Below are 18,416 nucleotides of genomic sequence, written 5' to 3'. Positions count from 1 at the left end.
ATATATTTTTAATCAGGTCAATCAATTTCTTTATTATCAACTACGATTTGCAAATTGCACTGGGCTGGCGGGGGGGTTGGGGTTATAGCCGAAGGGCAGTTTTGGTCCCTTCTGCCATAACATCCAGGGGAGGTTTGATAAGGTGTCCAAAATAACACTTTGTGTTGTTGTTTTGAGAGCAGGCTGCGCAGGAATTTTCCATCAGCCTTGAGTCTTTTCTTGCTGGCTACACATGCTGAATCCAGTATTCCAAATCTGTTGGGCTTTTCTTTCTTGAAGCGAGCGTGAACATCCAAGATATTATCCCATGTCACCTTTGAGTTGCCTGCAGCCTGATCAATGCCCAAATTGCCGCAGACATCCTCTGCAATTGTAGATACATCTGGTATCCTCCAATTCCAAACAGGAGAAATCTGAGTATCATAAATCTGAAAATCCATACATCTTCGACATCCTCCACTGAAAACATTTTAAAACACACCATCCTCCAAGCCTTCCAGGAGTTCATGGTGTATTCCACCAAGTATGTCCCAGCAAGACAGGAAGGATCCCCTTTTCCCTGTCTAACACTTGAAAAAATTTGATAAATTGCATTGAGAGACCAGTTGACCAGATCCATTGTTTGGATTCGGGTGATATGTAGAGAGAGCTCAGAAAAGACAAGACACAGCAAAGCAAGGACAGAGCAGGGAGGGGCAGAGTAGCAGGAAAATGCGACTGCCTCCTTCAAGAGTCAGAACAGTGGTCAAATGATTCTATAGACAGTGAGAATATTAGGAGGATTATATCGGAGAATTATCCTGCCATAATGCAAGAGCACATAATTTCAATTTGAGAAAAGAATTTCATCTTCTTGCACTCAAAACTTATAATGCTCACACTCAAAACATGCGTTCTCTCTCAAATATTTTATCTTCTCTCTCAAATCTTTCTTTCTTCTCTCAGATTTAATGCTTCTTGCACAGATATTTTCTCCTGTCGCTTGCCTCCTTCTCTTCGCGAACAAACCGCGCTCTGCTCGAGTCTCAGTTACACTCACAAACCCGTAGGCTCTGCTTGCGGATCTTTTTTGCTCTCTCTCAGATTGGATCGGATCATCACCTAGCAACCTTTCCAGCCAATAGAACGACAGCTTCAGAAAGGGTGCGCATAATTTCTCAAATTGAAAGGATGTGCTCTTGCATTATGGCAGGATAATTATCACATAGGTTTAGACACGCTACAAACACAACAGGCTAGAAAAGCACTGTCGTCCAATCCATCTAAATTGGTTTGGGATTTTTGGGAGTATTTTATTTTAGCTGTAGTACTGAATCAACTATGCTTCTTAAGATTTGTATCTACTATCAATGAATGAAAGTTTGCTTTGTGATTGCAGAGTAACAGTCACAGCCATGTGCAACATGGACCTTAGTCGCTTTCCTCTCGACACACAAACCTGTTCATTGGAGATTGAGAGCTGTAAGTCACTTTGATCATTTCCATTGTTTTGTTCATACTTCTGGCTTTACTTGAATTCTTACAAAATGTTATTGTTTTTATTTATTCTTTAGATGCATACACAGATGATGACCTGTTACTGTACTGGAAGGAGGGGAACAAGTCTTTAAACACGGATGAGAAAATCTCTCTCTCTCAGTTCCTCATCCAGGAGTTTCATACGACTACAAAGCTGGCCTTTTACAGCAGCACAGGTGCTGTCAGAAAATGGGGAGCTGTGTCTACACTCATGGTTCAGGACTCTGAAGCCTAATTCTCTCCTTGTTCTCTCTGCAGGCTGGTACAATCGTTTGTACATTAACTTCACGCTCCGGCGGCACATCTTTTTCTTCCTGCTGCAGACATACTTTCCTGCCACTTTAATGGTCATGCTGTCCTGGGTGTCCTTCTGGATCGACCGCAGGGCTGTTCCCGCCAGAGTGCCCCTCGGTCAGAGAATACTGGTTATTGGCATTAGATACACATCTCAAAATATTAGTTATCTGATCAGTTTACATTTTATGCTAACAAATATAATAGAAACATTGCAAACAATTAAATAATTTTAGGAATTCTGTTGTCAGGTGGAGATATTTTATCTGCAAGCTCAATAAACAAAGAAATTATAAATATCCTTAATGAAAGACACAAAATATTCATGGGACCAATTTCTCAGAGAAAACTTAAAGTGGGTTGATTCTAGAGGAGGAGATGGCTTCTACTTTTAGAAGTTCTAGGAACAACTAGTAAACCTGCAGATTGAGGGCGAAATGCTCTGTTAGGAACATAAGGAACAGTCAGATCTCTGATATCAGAAGAGGGAATGGCTGACAGAAGACAGAAGAAAGTAGAAAGAAAATTTCCTATCAGTTAAAACTAATAAATGTAAATCTGAATTGATCCCTACCATTAGTGTAATGTTATTGTTTTCAGTCCTGATCACTCCATATAACTTATTCAATGAGATTTATAACAAGAGAGGAAAAGGTCAAATGTTTATAGTAGTTATTTATTTTTGTGGAATCAGGATTATCCATATTACAAGATTTCAAGCTGTGTATGATCACTTCATATGAGAAGAGTGCAACTGTCAGAGGTTATTAGTAGAAAACACTGTACTTTTTGCGATATTTACGTTTTTGAACGTTTTGAATCCTTTTTTCTCCTGCCTGAGAGCAAAATGTTTACAAAATGCCCATTAGAAACAAGTGTGCTTGTTCTTAGAACAGTCAAGGTAAACTGGCCAATATTACACTCGATCTCTAACAAAGACGGAATGAGTCTCCATCACTCACCTCTGTGCCTCAGATATTGGAAAAACTGAATGTTTGCACACATTTGATGTGTTAGCTACTAGATATTTCACAATGCATGTTTTTTTATTGTATTATAAATAAACCATTTGAACTAAACAAAAGAAAAACGGCCCAAATACACCAATATATTCAATTCTTCCAAAGCTAAAATAAAAGATGTATGTTTTTTGTGAAAGGCAGACAATGGAAATGAAACCATAGTCCTCAGCTGTGGTTAACTCTGACTGTGGCCTTGTGCTTCTTAATGTAAGTCTAACATGTCTCCCTGCTTTAGGTATAACTACTGTGCTAACCATGTCCACCATCATCACCGGAGTAAATGCCTCCATGCCCAGGGTGTCTTACATCAAAGCTGTGGACGTCTATCTGTGGATCAGCTTCGTCTTCGTGTTTCTGTCCGTCATAGAATATGCTGCAGTCAACTACCTGTCCACTCTACAGGAGCGCAAGGAAAGGAAACTGCGTGAGAAGGTTGGTACCATCAGGATATCAATGAGATGCTAACCAGTCTGGTTTTGAAAGTAAGCTTTTAGTCAGCAGTTATTACTGTGAAACTTAGTTGTGAGATGAATCGATCTTTGAGCTTCTGTTCTGGGTGAAACCAATGGCTAGTCCAGTAGTATAGAGGGAAGAGAGGGGAACGGAGACAGCACATTTACTGGGGATACTGGTGCCCCAGCCTCTCCTGCTGCTGCTGGTCATTTAAGGTGATGATGATCCACTGATAGGTGGATAATGACCCTGTGAACAGGTTGAGCTTCTGTAGCATGTCTGAGTTAAAGTCCTCAAATAATGGATCCTGGCAGATATCGGATCCTGCTTCATATAAACAAACTCCAGGGGGTCTAGCAGGGCTGCCTGTGATATCCCAGATGGTTCAGCACCATTCCAATGAAGGATATCATGGCCACAGTTATCAGGGCGAAAGGCCAGTAATCTTTTAACCCATGATGGCCAGGATGACAGCTCCTCAAGGATCACTATTGAGCTCCAAGATGGCTGAGTAATAATAGGGCTATTGAGACAACAGCTGTTTGTGAGCAGTGAAAGAAATAAACAGACCTCCTCTTGTTTCTTTAAGATGTTTCAGCACTATTCCGAAAGCGTGGGGTTATTATCGGTTAGCGGCGGTTTAAGATCATCAGTCAGCCAGGCTTGATGTTCTTTATCGTTGGGGTTTTTAATCACATGCTTCTAGATGTAAAGAAATATTTGCAAGAAATAGAAACAAGCTTCCAAAAAAGTAAAAAAAAAAAACAATCCACCGAACTTGGTTTCCAATTTTGAAGACGTTTCTCTTCCCATCCAGGCCTGCAATGTCCCATACCTGTCTATGTCTCTGAAAGGGGGTCGTTAAAGGGAATAGTTGGCCTGGCTGAATAGCCGAGCTCTTCTGTTCCCTTGTAAAGGGGTTGGGGTTGCGATGACAGCAGGAAGGAATCAACTCTATCGCTGCATTGTGATTAAGGTTGTTTTTTCTTTCTTTCAGAGACATAGACAGGTATGGGGCATTGCAGGCTAACAAAGAAGCCGAAAGACCCCCATTACAAAGGGATGGACCCGTTCGTCCGTTTCACTTTGCATGTTTTCTAAACAAAAACAAGGCTTTGTTGGGCTACTGTATAAAACCTGGAACTCAACCCTATTTCTGACATTTTGAAATGAAAAAGCTTCCTGGATGGGAGGTCAAACTTGGAAACAAAGTGAAGTGGATTTTTAAACTTTTGTGGAACCACTATGACCTGGATTATTGAGAATCTTCACCTATAGAAACAAGCTTCTTCACATTCTCTATGTCTGGGGTCACCAATTAAAAACCAGCGGGGTCCAAATAAAGAAAATCATCAACCAGTAAAGGTCCAGAATCATCCATCCATCCATTATCTGACACGCTTGTCCCAATTGGGGTGGCGAGGGGTGCTGGTGCTTATCTCCAGCTGTCTACGGGCAAGAGGCGGGGTCCACCCAGGACAGGTCAACAGTCCTTTGCAGTCGGGAGACATTTTTAATTATAATCCGTTACTTTAAACAAAATTTAACACTAAAATACAATGAGGTTTTTAAGCATCCATGTTATACATTGACTTTTTGAATAAAAAATCTATTTAATTATAGAAATTTTGTTCATTTTAATATCTAAAGTTTTTTTTAAGTAGAGAACAACAATCGTTCAGTTTGGTATATAGACAATTTCCTAATTTACTTTTTTTTTTTTTTACACTTAAACAGACCATTTGTTTTTTTGTTGTATTTTCTTTCTTTTTTCTGTCTTAATGTTGGCAGTGGGCTTTATGCTTCCCAGCAAGGCTTTAAACCTGGGTTTGAATGGAGACTAAGCCATTCTCAAGCACATATCAAGGAGCTCATTCTGAGCCTGGATCCAGATTTATTGTTGATTCTGTTCATGGTGGAGAATCCTGCTTCACAGCAGCAGGTTGAGCCAAACATCCTCTAAATGTGCAGGGTCATCTTTGAGCACCATTTCACTTTTCTTTCACCAGTTCACCACAGTTCTTCCAGCAGTCCACACTTTCTCTGCTCTTTTTCTCATCGTCTTCTCCTTCTTTCCCATCGCCCGGCTTGCCACAGGTTTGCCTGCTGTGTCTAAAAGTAGCAGCAGCAGCAACCCAGACTGACAGCAGTTCAATGGCTAGTTTGGATCACGTGCAGCCTGGAGCCGGACGCTCTGGAGGGCTTTACCGTATTAACAGGAGAAGTGGCGCAAGTGAAGTTAAACACTGTCTTCGGACAATTTATTTATAAATGTTTTAGATCAGGTTGGGTCTGGATTAGCCAGCAGGTGGGTCCGGATCCGGACCGCAGTCCGCTAATCCGTGACCTCTGGTCTATATAATGTTGGTTTATCATGTTGTACATGGATAGCTTCTTTATCACTTGAACCACCTGTATTCCCATTCTGAAGATGGTACATTTTATGCATTCACAATGGTCTCTTGGCCCCATGAACTGCTTATTCTAGACCCAGTAGGTTGTTGTTGCTCCAACACCTCTCTGATCCAGATTCTGTCTTATGAGTGTTTTAAGAAGACGTGATGTGAATTAGCTCTATAAAATAAACTGGATTAATTATGGATTAATTATGATGCAGATTATCACCAAAATTTGATGGACTGTTCCTTGGACTGAGGCGCACCTTTGCAAAGATGTCATTAAAATCCATTCATAACTTTTCAAGTTGTCCTGTACACAAACCAACAAGCATACAAAAGCATACAACATTCCCAGAAAACATTTTGTTAAATATCTGCAAATGAATCATTTTATTTTATGGAAACATTAGAATGTAATAGCTGAACCACCACTGTCACATCTTAAAGAACTTACACTTCGCCACCTGGAGGGGAGGAAACAGACTTCTTTGTTTTATAAACCTTTGATGTCATATGATAAAGTGTCCACCGCCGACAGACTACAGCCATGGTGGATATTCAGGTGGATATACAAAAGGCAGATTGGGACAAAGTATGGTTTAAAGCCACAAAACAATCTATTAACACTAGAATGAAACTAATATAACATAAATTGTTGATGAGAACATACATTACCCCGGTTACGATAAATCAATGGTCTCCTGATGCGCCAGACACATCCATTAAGTGTTTGGAAGGAAAGGGTATTCTATATCACTTCATATGGGATTGCCCATATATTCAATTCAATTCAATTTCTTCAGTTTATTTCAGTTTATTTATATTCAGTTTATTTATATAGCGCCAAATTCACAACACATGTCATCTCAAGGCACTTTACAGTTCAACCAGATGATACAGTCAAATTGATACAAAGTTTTCTATCTAAGGAAAACCAGTTGATTGCATTGACTCATTGACTCAAATACAATCCCCCACACTAAGCATGCTTGTAGCGACAGTGGAGAGGAAAAACTCCCTTTTAGCAGGAAGAAACCTCCAGCAGAACCAGGCTCAGTGTGAGCGGCCATCTGCCGAGGCCGACTGGGGTTCAAGGAGACAGAAGCAGAGATACAAAAAGCAGCTGTAAAAGGCGGCCCCGTCCAGGAAACACACAGCCAGGCAGACGAGCTCCAAGGCAGCTCCCATGCCAGAGGACGAAGAGAGCACATCCACTCAGTCACGGTCAGAGAAACAGGACCACACTGGAAAACAGGCCGATCTCCAACATCTATTAACAAGGGTGTTGATAGAAGCAGCACAGCTGATGTTTTTTTCCAGGATGACGTCACAGCCAAACAGGAACAGACGAGGCAAAGCTACTCTGAGGAAAAGCAGAGAGAGCAGAAGGTTAGAGATTGAACTAACAGATTCTGCAGAATAGGAGAACAGAGAGAGAATGAAGCAGAATGATGAAATGGGGGTCCCTATGTCCTCCAAAAGTCTAAGCCTATAGCAGCATAACTATAGAGATAGCTCAGGATAACCTGAGCCACCCTAACTATAAGCTTTATCAAAAATGAAAGTTTTAAGCCTAGCCTTAAAAGTAGACAGGGTGTCTGCCTCACGGACTAAAACTGGTAGTTGGTTCCACAGGAGAGGAGCCTGATAACTAAAAGATCTGCCTCCCATTCTACTTTTAGAAATTCTAGGAACCACTAGTAAACCTGCAGATTGAGAGCGAAGTGCTCTGTTAGGAACATAAGGAACAATCAGATCTCTGATATAAGATGGAGCTTGGCCATTTAAGGCTTTATATGTGAGAAGGAGGATTTTAAATTCTATTCTTGATTTAACAGGAAGCCAATGAAGAGAAGCCAGGATAGGAGAGATATGATCTCTCTTTTTCATTTTCATTAGAACTCTGGCTGCAGCATTTTGGATCAGCTGAAGGCTTTTAACTACAGTTTGTGGACTTCCTGATAGTAAAGAATTACAATAGTCCAGCCTTGAAGTAACAAATGCATGGACTAGTTTCTCAGCATCACCCCTGGACAGGATATTTCTAATTTTTGCAATGTTCCTCAGATGAAAGAAGGAAATTCTAGAAACCTCTTTGATATGGGATTTAAATGACAGGTCCTGATCAAAAATAACACCAAGATTTTTTACTTTATTATCTGAAATCAGTTTAATCCCATCCAAATGAAGTGAATATATATAAAAACATATTGGAAGTAAATCATTCTGACTTTATCTGAGATCATTAGAGAGAAGATACCTCACCTGCCAGAAATATGTATACTACGTATATATAAAAAAATCTGTTACTGTTAATGTAACTGTAATGACTCCTGCATGCGAGGAGGATGATAGTTCTGTCCAGGAGGAAAATGGATGTGCCCTCGATACATATGTGGATTAAGGAGAGTGCATCTTCTGTGCTGTGCTGCTTCCATCAACACCTTTGTTTATAGATGTTGGAGATCGGCCTGTTTTTCAGTGTAGTCCTGTTTCTCTGACTGTGACTAACTGGATGTGCTCTCTTCATCCTCTGACATGGGAGCTGGCTAGGAGCTCGTCTACCTGGCTGTGTGTTTCCTGTGGAGCTGATTAACGGTTTCCCTTTTGTATCTATGCTTCTTTTTCTGTGTCTGCTTCTGTCTCCTTAAACCCCAGTCGGCCTCAGCAGATGGCCGCTCACACTGAGCCTGGTTCTGCTGGAGGTTTCTTCCTGTTCAAAGGGAGTTTTTTCTCTCCACTGTCGCTACAAGCATACTTAGTGTGAGGGATTGCTGAAGAGTGAATGAGTCCATGCAATCAACTGGTTTTCCTTAGATAGAAAACTAAATCAATCAAACTGGATGATCTGGCGAACTGTAAAGTGCCTTGTGATGATGTGTTGTGAATTGGCAATATAGAAATAAACTGAATTGAAAATTATGTTGGAAAGGCTGACTTATATAACCAGGGGGAAGGGCTGCAGAGTTTGAGAATGTATGGAATCCTTTGATAGAGTTTCTTTAACATGAAAGTGCTCAAACAACTCAAAACTGCTGAGTGTTGGTTGAGTGTTTGTGGTTCATTAAGTTTTATTTTATTTATTAAGTGTGTGAAGTATGTGAATGTTAATTTTATGGATATTATTGTTTTGATTACTGTCTCTTTCTACAAGTAAAAAAAATAAAAAATAAAAAAAAAATATATATATATATATATATATATATATATATATATATATATATATATAAAACTGAATAAAAATATTATTGAAAAAAACAAGCGCAAAAAAACTTCTGGTGGTTTACGTTTCAGTTGCTGGTAACATTCAAAAAAGTAGGTCCAAGTAAGACCGTAGTTTCTGCCGTAGACCACAGTGTTTGTGGTCTTTTTGGACATTTTATATTGACCAACAGTTGTTTGCAGGCTTTGTAATAACTTTACATGACTCACTCTCATTGCAGCTGCCATGTACTTGCGGCATAGCTCACCCTGGCATGATGTCAGCCAGCTACAGCGAGGTGGACGTCAACACCACAGGAAACTACGGCATGCCGGAGGAGAATGGAGTAAGAAGACAAAGAATGCTGGTTGAACTGGCCATGGAGAAGGACCAGGTGACCGGCCATGTTGGCTCCAGGGCCTACAGCAGCGTCTGGATTGACACACACGCCATAGACAAGTACTCCAGGGTCATCTTTCCTGGGTCATATATCCTCTTCAACATCATCTACTGGTCTATTTACTCTTAAACCTTAAATACATCTGACAGATGTGGGAAACATCTGCTTATTTAATTGATATACTTGTCATTAATTGAAAGTGAACCATTTTTGTATGTTTATATCCAACTTTTTCAACCATATCTGTTTACACAAAAAGACGGACTGAATGAAAAACTGCTCAATCCAGAGGAAAACGGATGTTTGTATGATAAACATTACATTTCACTTTACTATTGGATCCATCCATCCATCCATTTTCTTGCACGCTTAATCCCAAGTGGGGTCGCGAGGGATGCTGGTGCCTACCTCCAGCTGTCTACAGGCGAGAGGCAGGGTACACCCTGGACATGTCGCCATCCATCGCAGACTATTGGATCCAGTTGGGTTTTTTGGGATTATGACGCTAGCTGCTGTGGGGAAAGAAAAACAAATATTCATGAGCTTTATGCTAGAGGGTTTTCATGGTGCTGCTAACGATCTGATATTGGTGTTATATTAAAATGAACAAAAGGTTTAACTGGATTAGACTGGATGTCAGACTTTCACTGAAATTCAAAACCGAATAAGGTTGATTGAACTGCAGTAAATTGCTGCTTCACTTGTGAAAAGTTGTGGTGAAGTCTGGACTGACAGCCTAACAACATTGTGCTGAATCTGTATTTTTAAAGGTTTCTCCAATAAAAGCCTGGGCTGATCTCTGATGTGTTACTAATATTGCTTATATTCCCTCCCAATCACCAACCAGTATCAAATGTAATGACAGCCCACTTTGTAGCTGGATTAAAATAAAAGTCCAGTCAGCAAGGAACAATCAATGGATCATTATTCATACCTAAAACTGAGTCTGGGAGCGGCCATTTTTGCCCAAATATAGTAGCCCCTCCCTCCTGCCATCTTCCAGCAGTGACGTCACGGTGCTGTAAGCCTAGCGCCATTCTCTCCGCTTTACAAGCTAAATCAATGGGAACTACTAGACACATCTGCAATCAACAACAATTATTGAAGATTTCCAGAGGACTTCACCATTGAAATTCACCAGAGCTATAGTGAAACTGACAATGCCCACGTGCATGGCAGCTGGATGCTGGAATACATCGGGTAAAAGTGAAAAAAAAGAGTTATTCCACCTTTCTGATTCCTGATCCTCCACGGACGGGTTGGTCGTTGGATCGCCAACTTGAAGAGGGAGGATTTGCCATCGAACTTCTGACCAGAGAAAAAACCCGTAATATGTAGCCAACATTTGGAAGAAGAATGTTTTCAAGGTGACTTGGATAATAGCGCGTTGTGACAAACACCAGATACAGCACTGGGACTTGATCAACAGCCGATACCGCACCGTGACGTCACAAACCAGTAGGTGGCAGTAGTGTTCTTTGACAAACATGGATGCCTCCAGTAAAGCACAGTCAAATGAAAATTACTCTGAAAACACTGATCGTTTTATTGAACATCATGTTCAATAACTAATTCTGAATATGAGCGGACTTTTCCTTTAATACCAAACAGAAAAATGAAGTGACATATGTTGGCTTTGGAGATTGTGCTCTAAAATCCTAGATCATGAAACCCTGAAAATCTACTTAGCGAGCAAAGTTCACACTTCATGTACAACACTAAGCGTCACCATAGAAACCTTACTAATTGACATTATTATACTAAAAAGTCCTCATGTCACAAATTTAATACATTATTACTTCATAAAAAAGCAAAAATGCCATTTAATTGAAAAATACCACATTGATCCAAAAGGAAAATGTAGTAACTCACAGGTTGTTGTTTTTATTCAATAAGTTGTTGTATATGTACATTTTTTAAGACCAAGAGTCATGAAGTGAATATATCTGAGCATTCAGGCTAAAGGGTTCTTCTTTTACTGCCTGGTTTTCAGAGCAAAGGAAAAGAAGAGGTTAATTACAAAATTCTGACTAAAATTAAATAATAGAGTTTTTACATAATAATTAGCTAATTGCCATCTAAATGATGATTAGGTTAAGACATTATAATATTCCAGATAGAGGAAATATTAAGACACATAAGCTTAAAGTACATAGTAGCATCATTCTGGGTAGAATAAACAGATGACTTATAGATGATTTGTTGACTCCAGATCTGGTAGAACATAATGTAATAACGTAAAATCGAGGGGCCAATGTAAAAAAAATGGTGTTTCCCTTAAAGTAGTCAAAAGTAAAAATGTAATGTTTTGATATCAGTACATTTCTGTCTAATTTTCAGAGTAATTTTGCAGAGCCTGTATTGATGCAAAGAACTACCTGCTCTAGATTCTACACCACCTTCAGCATAAAAAGGCCACAAAAAAGAACTGATATTTTGATTCTTATTTTTTATAAAAACAAAACAAAAAACAAGCTAAATTCTCCTCATGCTTTCATTATCGAATAGATGTTTAAGGTTGAATCTATTACCACAAAGAAACCATAACGTTTGGTTATCTAACATAACCCCAGTTCTTAGAATAATATGAGCGAGGTGTCTCGCTATGGGATGCAGCCTCCTGCAGCCCTGATAGAAGCATCTATCTCAATCTGCCAATCCTGATTGGCCGGTGGAAGTGCCCGTCATACGCCACGCCCCGTAGCTCCGACTACTAAAGCGTGTGCGGATCACGGCACTCCAATTCAACAAGCAAACCTCTTCTCGCCGCCCTGCAAGAAGGGTCGTCTGGCGAGACACCTCGCTCATATTATTCTAAGAACTGGGGTTATGTTAGATAACCAAACGTTCTTTTTCATAATATTCACTCGGTGTCTCGCTATGGGATATGGTAGCTCCCGTATTGTCAGACAGCTTATCGAACAAGAACCGGCCGATGGGGAAGGTCCACAAGGTCAGTTATGACTCTAGGACCGCACTGGCCACGCACGGTCCAGACACGTCAAGCATGTAGAACCGGACAAAAGTCAGAGGCGAAGACCAATTCGCCGCTGAACAAATGTCCTGAACGGACACTCCCCGAAATAAAGCCCAGGACGCAGCCATCCCGCGGGTAGAGTGTGCACGCAGACCCGCCGGGGGCTGCAGACCCCTGCTTCCATACGCCAAAGCTATAGCCTCCACCACCCAGTGGGCGAGGCGTTGCTTTGTGATGGCTGCCCCTTACGGGGCTCCGCCCAGGAGACAAAGAGCTGATCACTCATCCTGAAGCTCTGCGTCCTGTCCATATAAGAGCGCACGGCTCGAACAGGGCACAGCGTGTGCGCTCGCCGTTCACCTGGGGGGGCGGCGAACGCCGCTAGCTCGATCGGTGAACAAGAACCAACCACTTTAGGAACAAAGGCCGGGTTGGGCTTCAGAACCATACGCGTGTATTCCGGGTCGAACCGGGTACATGCGGGGCTCACAGAGAGCGCATGAATGTCGCTGACTCGTTTCGCAGAGGCCAGGGCCAGTAACAGCACTGTCTTGAGAGACAGATGTTTAAGACTGGACCCCAACAACGGTTCAAATGGGGGTCCCTTAAGCCCCTCCAGAACCACCGACAAATCCCACGGAGGCAGCAAAGGTCTGGAGACGGGGAGGAGCCTGCGGGCGCCCTTCATAAACCGACAAACCAAAGGGTGTTGGCTCGCCGTTTTGTCTCCAAATCCTATATGGCATGCTGCTATAGCTGCCAGATAAACCTTAACCGTGGAAAAAGCTTTTCCTTTATCAATCAGTTCCTGTAAAAACGACAGAATCGCTGGTACAGAACACTGAAAAGGAACGTAGTCCCGTTCAAGACACCACCGCTCAAACAGTCCCCACTTGGAGCCATATAGGTTCCTAGTGGAGGGAGCCCTGGCGTTTTGGATAGTATTAATTACACTCTGAGGGAGCCCGGCAGTGGTTAAATTAAGCCACTCACGGGCCAGGCCCACAGCTGCAGTCGCTCCGGGTGTGGGTGGTACACTGTCCCCGCACCCTGCGAGAGCAGGTCCCTGCGCAGCGGCAGCTCCCAAGGCTGGGCGCACAGCATCTGGAATATCTCCGCCAGCCAGTGTTGCGCTGGCCAGTGCGGAGCTATTAGGATCAGTCTGTGGTTGAATGCCCTCACTCTGGCGAGAGTGGGGGGTATCAGGGCCAGCGGTGGAAACGCGTATAGCAGCTCGTGCGGCCAGGCGTGCGCTAATGCGTCTACGCCCAGAGGGGCATTCAGAGTGCTCAGAGAGAAGAACAGCTCGCATCGAGCGTTTTCCCTGGACGCGAACAGATCTATCTGAGCGCGCCCGTAGCGCGCCCATATCTGCTCCACGACCTGTGGGTGCAGCGTCCATTCCCCGTACACTGGCGCGCCTCTGGACAGCAGGTCCGCACCCGTGTTCAAGTCTCCCGGGACGTGCGTCGCTCTCAGGGAGAGAAAGTGGGTACTGCTCCAGAGAATCAGGTCGCGCGCCAGATTGTGCAACATGCGGGAGCGCAGGCCCTCTTGGCGGTTGATATACGCCACTGTTGTCGTGTTGTCCGTCCTCACCAGGACATGGTGACCCGAGAGGAATGGGAGGAAGTGTCTCAGAGAAAGAAACACCGCCGAAAGTTCGAGAAAGTTTATGTGAAGGCGCTGGAGGGCCTGGCTCCAGCGACCCCTCACAGACCTGCCCTCGTGAATGCCGCCCCAGCCTGATAGGCTGGCATCCGTGGTTACCACTTTCCTGGACGAGACGGTGCCCATAGGCACCCCTTGGGTCAGGAAGGACGGGGCTCGCCAACAGCGCAGAGCTGTTATACAGTCCGCTGTGACCGTTATCCGCCGTGCGCCATGACGCACGGGGTCCATTTGGAGCGAAGCGACCCAGCGCTGAAAGTCCCGCATGTGAAGGCGGCCGAGGCGAATCACGAGGATGGCTGAGGCCATCAGACCCAGCAACCGAAGGCACAGTCTGAACTGGACAGACCTGTGCAGACGGAATTGTGACAGGCACGTTCTGAAAACCGTCACTCTTTCCTCTGACAGGCGGGCTGTGAACGGAACAGAGCGCAGGGATAATCCCAGAAAGCATATCTCCTGCGTTGGAGATGGGTGGCTTTTTTCCATATTTATCACAAAACCTAAATCCATCAGGTGTTTTGTGACAATGTGTGTGTGAACCCTGGCTTCCTGTTCTGACTGCGCTAACAGGAGCCAGTCGTCTAAATACGTGGCCAGACGTATCCCCCGGCGTCTGAGTGGGGCTACCGCAGCCTCTGTGCACCGTATGAAAACCCTCGGACTGAGAGACAGACCGAATGGTAGAACACGGTATTCGTAACACACCCCTTGAAAGGCAAACCGGAGATATTGTCTGTGAGGGGGATAAATGGGAATGTGGAAATACGCGTCTTTCAGATCCACGGACGAAAACCAGTCGTTCGGTCTTACTAGACGCAACAGAGCTGCATGTGTCAGCATCCTGAACTTGTATTTCCGCAGGAATTTGTTCAGGGCTCTTAAGTCCAGAATAGGGCGGATTCCTCTCCCCCCCCGTTTGGGGACGAGGAAGTATCTGGAATAAAACCCTGACAGACTCTGTTCGGGAGATACGACAGAAACTGCTCGTTTGTCTATCAGAGAGAGAATTTCCTCCCGTAAAACTCGAGCTGATTCTCCCTGTGCATGTGAGTGTATTACACCGGAGAAGCGGGGAGGGACAGTGGCGAATTGAAGCCTGTATCCCCGGGAAATTGTGCGCAACACCCATGGTGGAGCTGCTGCTGCTCTCCAGCTTTCCCATCTGAGAGAGAGCGGGGGAACATATTGCGGCTCCTGCCCCGCGCCCCCCTGTGGTGGAACCGAGAAATGATTCTCGGGCACCACCGGAGGCACGGTGGAGCGCTCTGCTCTGCTCCGCGGGGACGGCGGTGCCCGTCCCGGGAGCAGAGCTGCAGGGGGCTGAGCGGCCACCCTGCTTATAGAGAGAGCATCGTCTGTTTTGGCTTTTTTTATTATCTGCACCCTCGGCTCGTGGCCTGGCTGTGACAGATTTATTTTTATTTTGACACCATTTTTTCTTTGAACAAGGGTGTGTGACTGTGCTTTTGGACATTCCGCTCGGGGCGCAACCGCGCAGACCTCCGGGGCGATGTCCTTCTCCTCGCAGACCGGCTCTGGGATGGGCAACGGTGGCGTGGGGTGCGCACAAACAAGCCAAAACGGTGGGCCTGCGCAACGGGGAACAGCAGGCTGCACCAACTGAGGAACTGGCGGCTGTCAGGCCGCCCTCTTTTTCTTCCTCGCCTGTGGGACCGAGCTCGCGGCGGCTGTGGGCGGCGGCGGCGTAGCGGTCGTGGAGGCAGGTTTCCCCTGCCAGCCGGCTCCGCGCTCCTTCCTCATCGGAGGGGGCGGACCTGGCGGTGGTGGCCGTCTTGGTACCTTAAAACGCGGCGGCTGGGAGGCTGCATGCGCAAAGGTTTTGCGTTGCACCGGAGGTGAAGGCGCAGGGGCTTTCCGAGGGAGACAAAGTTTGAGGGCCTCGTTGTCCTTTTTCTTTGCCTCACATCTTTGCTGCATTGTGGCCAATGCAGAGCCGAAGATGCCTTCAGGGACGATCGGCATATCCAGGATGTCATCCCGCTCCCTGTCGGTCAGGTTAGCGAGACTGAGCCATCGCGCTCGCTCCTGGACGACGAGGGTTGCCATCACCTTCCCTGTGGCCTGGACCGCGACACGTTGGATACGGAGAGACAGGTCCGCGATGACCGCCATCTCCTCCCACGCATCCGGGTCTTGCTCCTCAGCAGACGCGCCAAACAACTCCGCTTGGTAGGCAGTGAGGATGGAGAGGGCGCTGAGGGCTCTGGCCGAGAGGGCTGCTGCTTTGTATGCCTTTTCGGTCAGCGCAGACTAGAACCGTTCGGGCTTAGCTGGCAGCGTCGGGCGTCTGGGGGAAGCTGCAGACAGCTGGCTCACGCTGCCTGGGCAGAGGTGCGCAGCTACCGGGACTTCCACCGGAGGCATGGAGAGGAGGCCGTGTGCGTCCATCGCCTCGCAGTCGAGGGATGCTGCGCCCGAAATAGGGCTCCTGTTGCTGTATGGGCAGCTAGTCCATGTTTTGGAGAGCTCCGTCAGCAACTCGGGGAAGACAGGGAGAAGCTGCTTCACCGCATTTCGTGCCAGGGGAAGCCGTTTGCCTTCGTAGCGGGACCGGGTGGGCTCCGCTATTGCGACCGGCCAGGGAATCTCCAGCTTCTCTGCCGCGCGTTTGCACACGTCGAGCAGGTCCACATGGAGGGAGGGAGCTTGTGAGCTCGCTCCCCTGTCTTCCATGGCGGAAGGGCACGGCGGTTTAGGCCTCTCAGGCTGTGCTGGGGCCATGAAGGTGTCATCCTCTTCCTCGTCCTCTGATATGAGGAACGAGGTGTCGTCATCCTCCTCCATGGGACTGACTTCCAGCACGTCTTCCTCGGGAAACGGGGGGGCATGGAGCTGCTCGCACTGGGCACCCCAGTCGTAGTCAGTCTCCGGGGCTTCCCCAGCTGAGTCCACGTCCTCCTCCGCGGCTGCACCTTGTGCGGCGGTGGGGAGGAATGGATCACGGTCCGAGATGCTAACCTGGCGGGCTAGCCTGCGTCTGAGGCTCTTGACCGTGAACACTTTGCAGTGTCCACAGGAGCCGGGAATTTCTAGGGCCAACCTGGCGTGGTCGACTCCTAGACAGGTACCGCACACCGGGTGGGTGTCTTTCCCTGAAATTTTATTCCCGCAGCCACAAAGACGGTGGTCTCCCCTGGCGTGGGGGTTTTGGACGGCCGCCATTTCCCGACGAGCTGGAGTGCTGGTAGGGAAAGGAACCGTAGCTAGCTGGCGTGCTAGCGTGGCGGGGTCGAGGAAGTAGCTGGTGTGCTAAATGCTCGTCCGACTCGAGCGTCCGTGGAGAGGAGCCGAGAGGGATTCCGCCGTGAAGAGAGACAAAAGGTTACCGGTCCGGTCTGGAGTGAGCGGACAGGGCAGAAGCCAGAGCACAGTGCTAGCGTCCGGCGACGGAAACTAGCAAGGTCCGTCTGTGGGCAGTTAAGCTAGCGAAGGCTCCGACGTGAGATAAGCTCTCAGGTGAGAAGAGGTTTTGAATTGGAGTGCCGTGATCCGCACACGCTTTAGTAGTCGGAGCTACGGGGCGTGGCGTATGACGGGCACTTCCACCGGCCAATCAGGATTGGCAGATTGAGATAGATGCTTCTATCAGGGCTGCAGGAGGCTGCATCCCATAGCGAGACACCGAGTGAATATTATGAAAAAGAACTGATTTGAGAACTCATCCTGCTGAACAACTTGGCCACATGTAAACAACTAACACCTTAACAACATTATAAACTAAAAATAATATCTGCCCTGAGTTTCTCACATCTGTGGAACGTCATTAAATCTCTAAAACAGTCCTAAAGGCTGCTATGTTAAAATTGCATTTCAAGAAAGATAAACAGCAACAGCGGATTACAAAGCTACGCTGAACCAATGAAACATGGAACTAGCAGCTTCCTGGAAATGTAGTGGAGTGAAAGTTTAAAAAGCACCCCCCAAAAAAATTACTCAGGTAAAGATACTGTTGTCGAAAATTTTTGATTTCTCTTCTATTATATATTAATTTATCCCTTTTACTCACTATAAACGTTTTCACTCAATCTGTTTCACCTTGAAGGCCACACCATTCTCTGCAGGATGGTGTTTGTAGACCAGACATAGCTTCTTCCAATAACAAACCAGATTCTTTCTCAAGGTTTATTCATAACATGTTACGTTAACCAAAGTGCCTGTAATTTGTTTTGACTCTGACTACTTTCCATTGTTGTAAGTAAGGGGGAACAAACACTGCTCATGCAGAACAGGGCAGAATGCTGTGCAAATATATGAATAAATGTGTCGACTGAGTGAAATCCATCAATCTCCGTTTATTTAACTAAGATGAATAGTTGAATACTTTTTTTCCCACGACAATTTGGCGTTTTCAAAGCAGGATTCTCTTTGACTGATTTTTTCTGAGGACAGTGATTGTCAGGTGTCAGGTAACACCTGGAGGAAGCAGTCTTCCAGCCTCAATACCCCGTTAGAAGGT

General features: G+C 45.4%; 2 protein-coding genes across 2 annotated transcripts in view; one reads left to right on the top strand and one right to left on the bottom strand.

The window, feature by feature from the left end:
* The window catches only part of LOC119773524 (gamma-aminobutyric acid receptor subunit rho-1-like), a 31,860-nt gene extending 21,758 nt beyond the window's left edge, over positions 1–10,102 (top strand). Inside the window, exons 6-10 of the mRNA XM_038270510.1 lie at positions 1,379–1,461; positions 1,554–1,694; positions 1,777–1,929; positions 3,070–3,266; positions 9,130–10,102. Of these exons, the coding sequence (XP_038126438.1) occupies positions 1,379–1,461; positions 1,554–1,694; positions 1,777–1,929; positions 3,070–3,266; positions 9,130–9,417 (862 nt within the window). The 3' untranslated portion in view covers positions 9,418–10,102. The remainder of the gene's footprint in view (positions 1–1,378; positions 1,462–1,553; positions 1,695–1,776; positions 1,930–3,069; positions 3,267–9,129) is intronic.
* A 2,997-nt stretch (positions 10,103–13,099) lies between these two features.
* On the bottom strand, positions 13,100–17,122 carry LOC119773526. Its single transcript, XM_038270512.1, has 4 exons — positions 16,277–17,122; positions 15,784–16,192; positions 15,412–15,739; positions 13,100–15,272 (listed from the first exon to the last, which is right to left on the bottom strand). Exons 1-4 carry the CDS (start codon positions 17,120–17,122, stop codon positions 13,241–13,243), a joined length of 3,615 nt encoding a protein of 1,204 aa, XP_038126440.1. The 3' UTR covers positions 13,100–13,240.
* Between the last annotated feature and the right edge of the window lie 1,294 nt (positions 17,123–18,416).

This window comes from Cyprinodon tularosa, unplaced genomic scaffold, assembly GCF_016077235.1.
Source record: "Cyprinodon tularosa strain WSP-4 unplaced genomic scaffold, ASM1607723v1 ctg764, whole genome shotgun sequence".
NCBI classification, from domain to species: domain Eukaryota; kingdom Metazoa; phylum Chordata; class Actinopteri; order Cyprinodontiformes; family Cyprinodontidae; genus Cyprinodon; species Cyprinodon tularosa.
The sequence above is the reverse complement of the archived record's forward strand: the minus strand, read 5'-3'. Positions and strand labels throughout refer to the sequence as shown.

Coding starts and splice junctions, on each gene's coding strand:
- LOC119773526 (XM_038270512.1), bottom strand. CDS start 17,122: ATGGCGGCCGTCCAAAACCCCCACGCCAGGGGAGACCACCGTCTTTGT. Junction 16,193..16,276: donor CGCACCTCTGCCCAGGCAGC/GTGAGCCAGCTG, acceptor CTGACCGAAAAG/GCATACAAAGCAGCAGCCCT. Junction 15,740..15,783: donor GCCTTCACCTCCGGTGCAAC/GCAAAACCTTTG, acceptor CCGCGTTTTAAG/GTACCAAGACGGCCACCACC.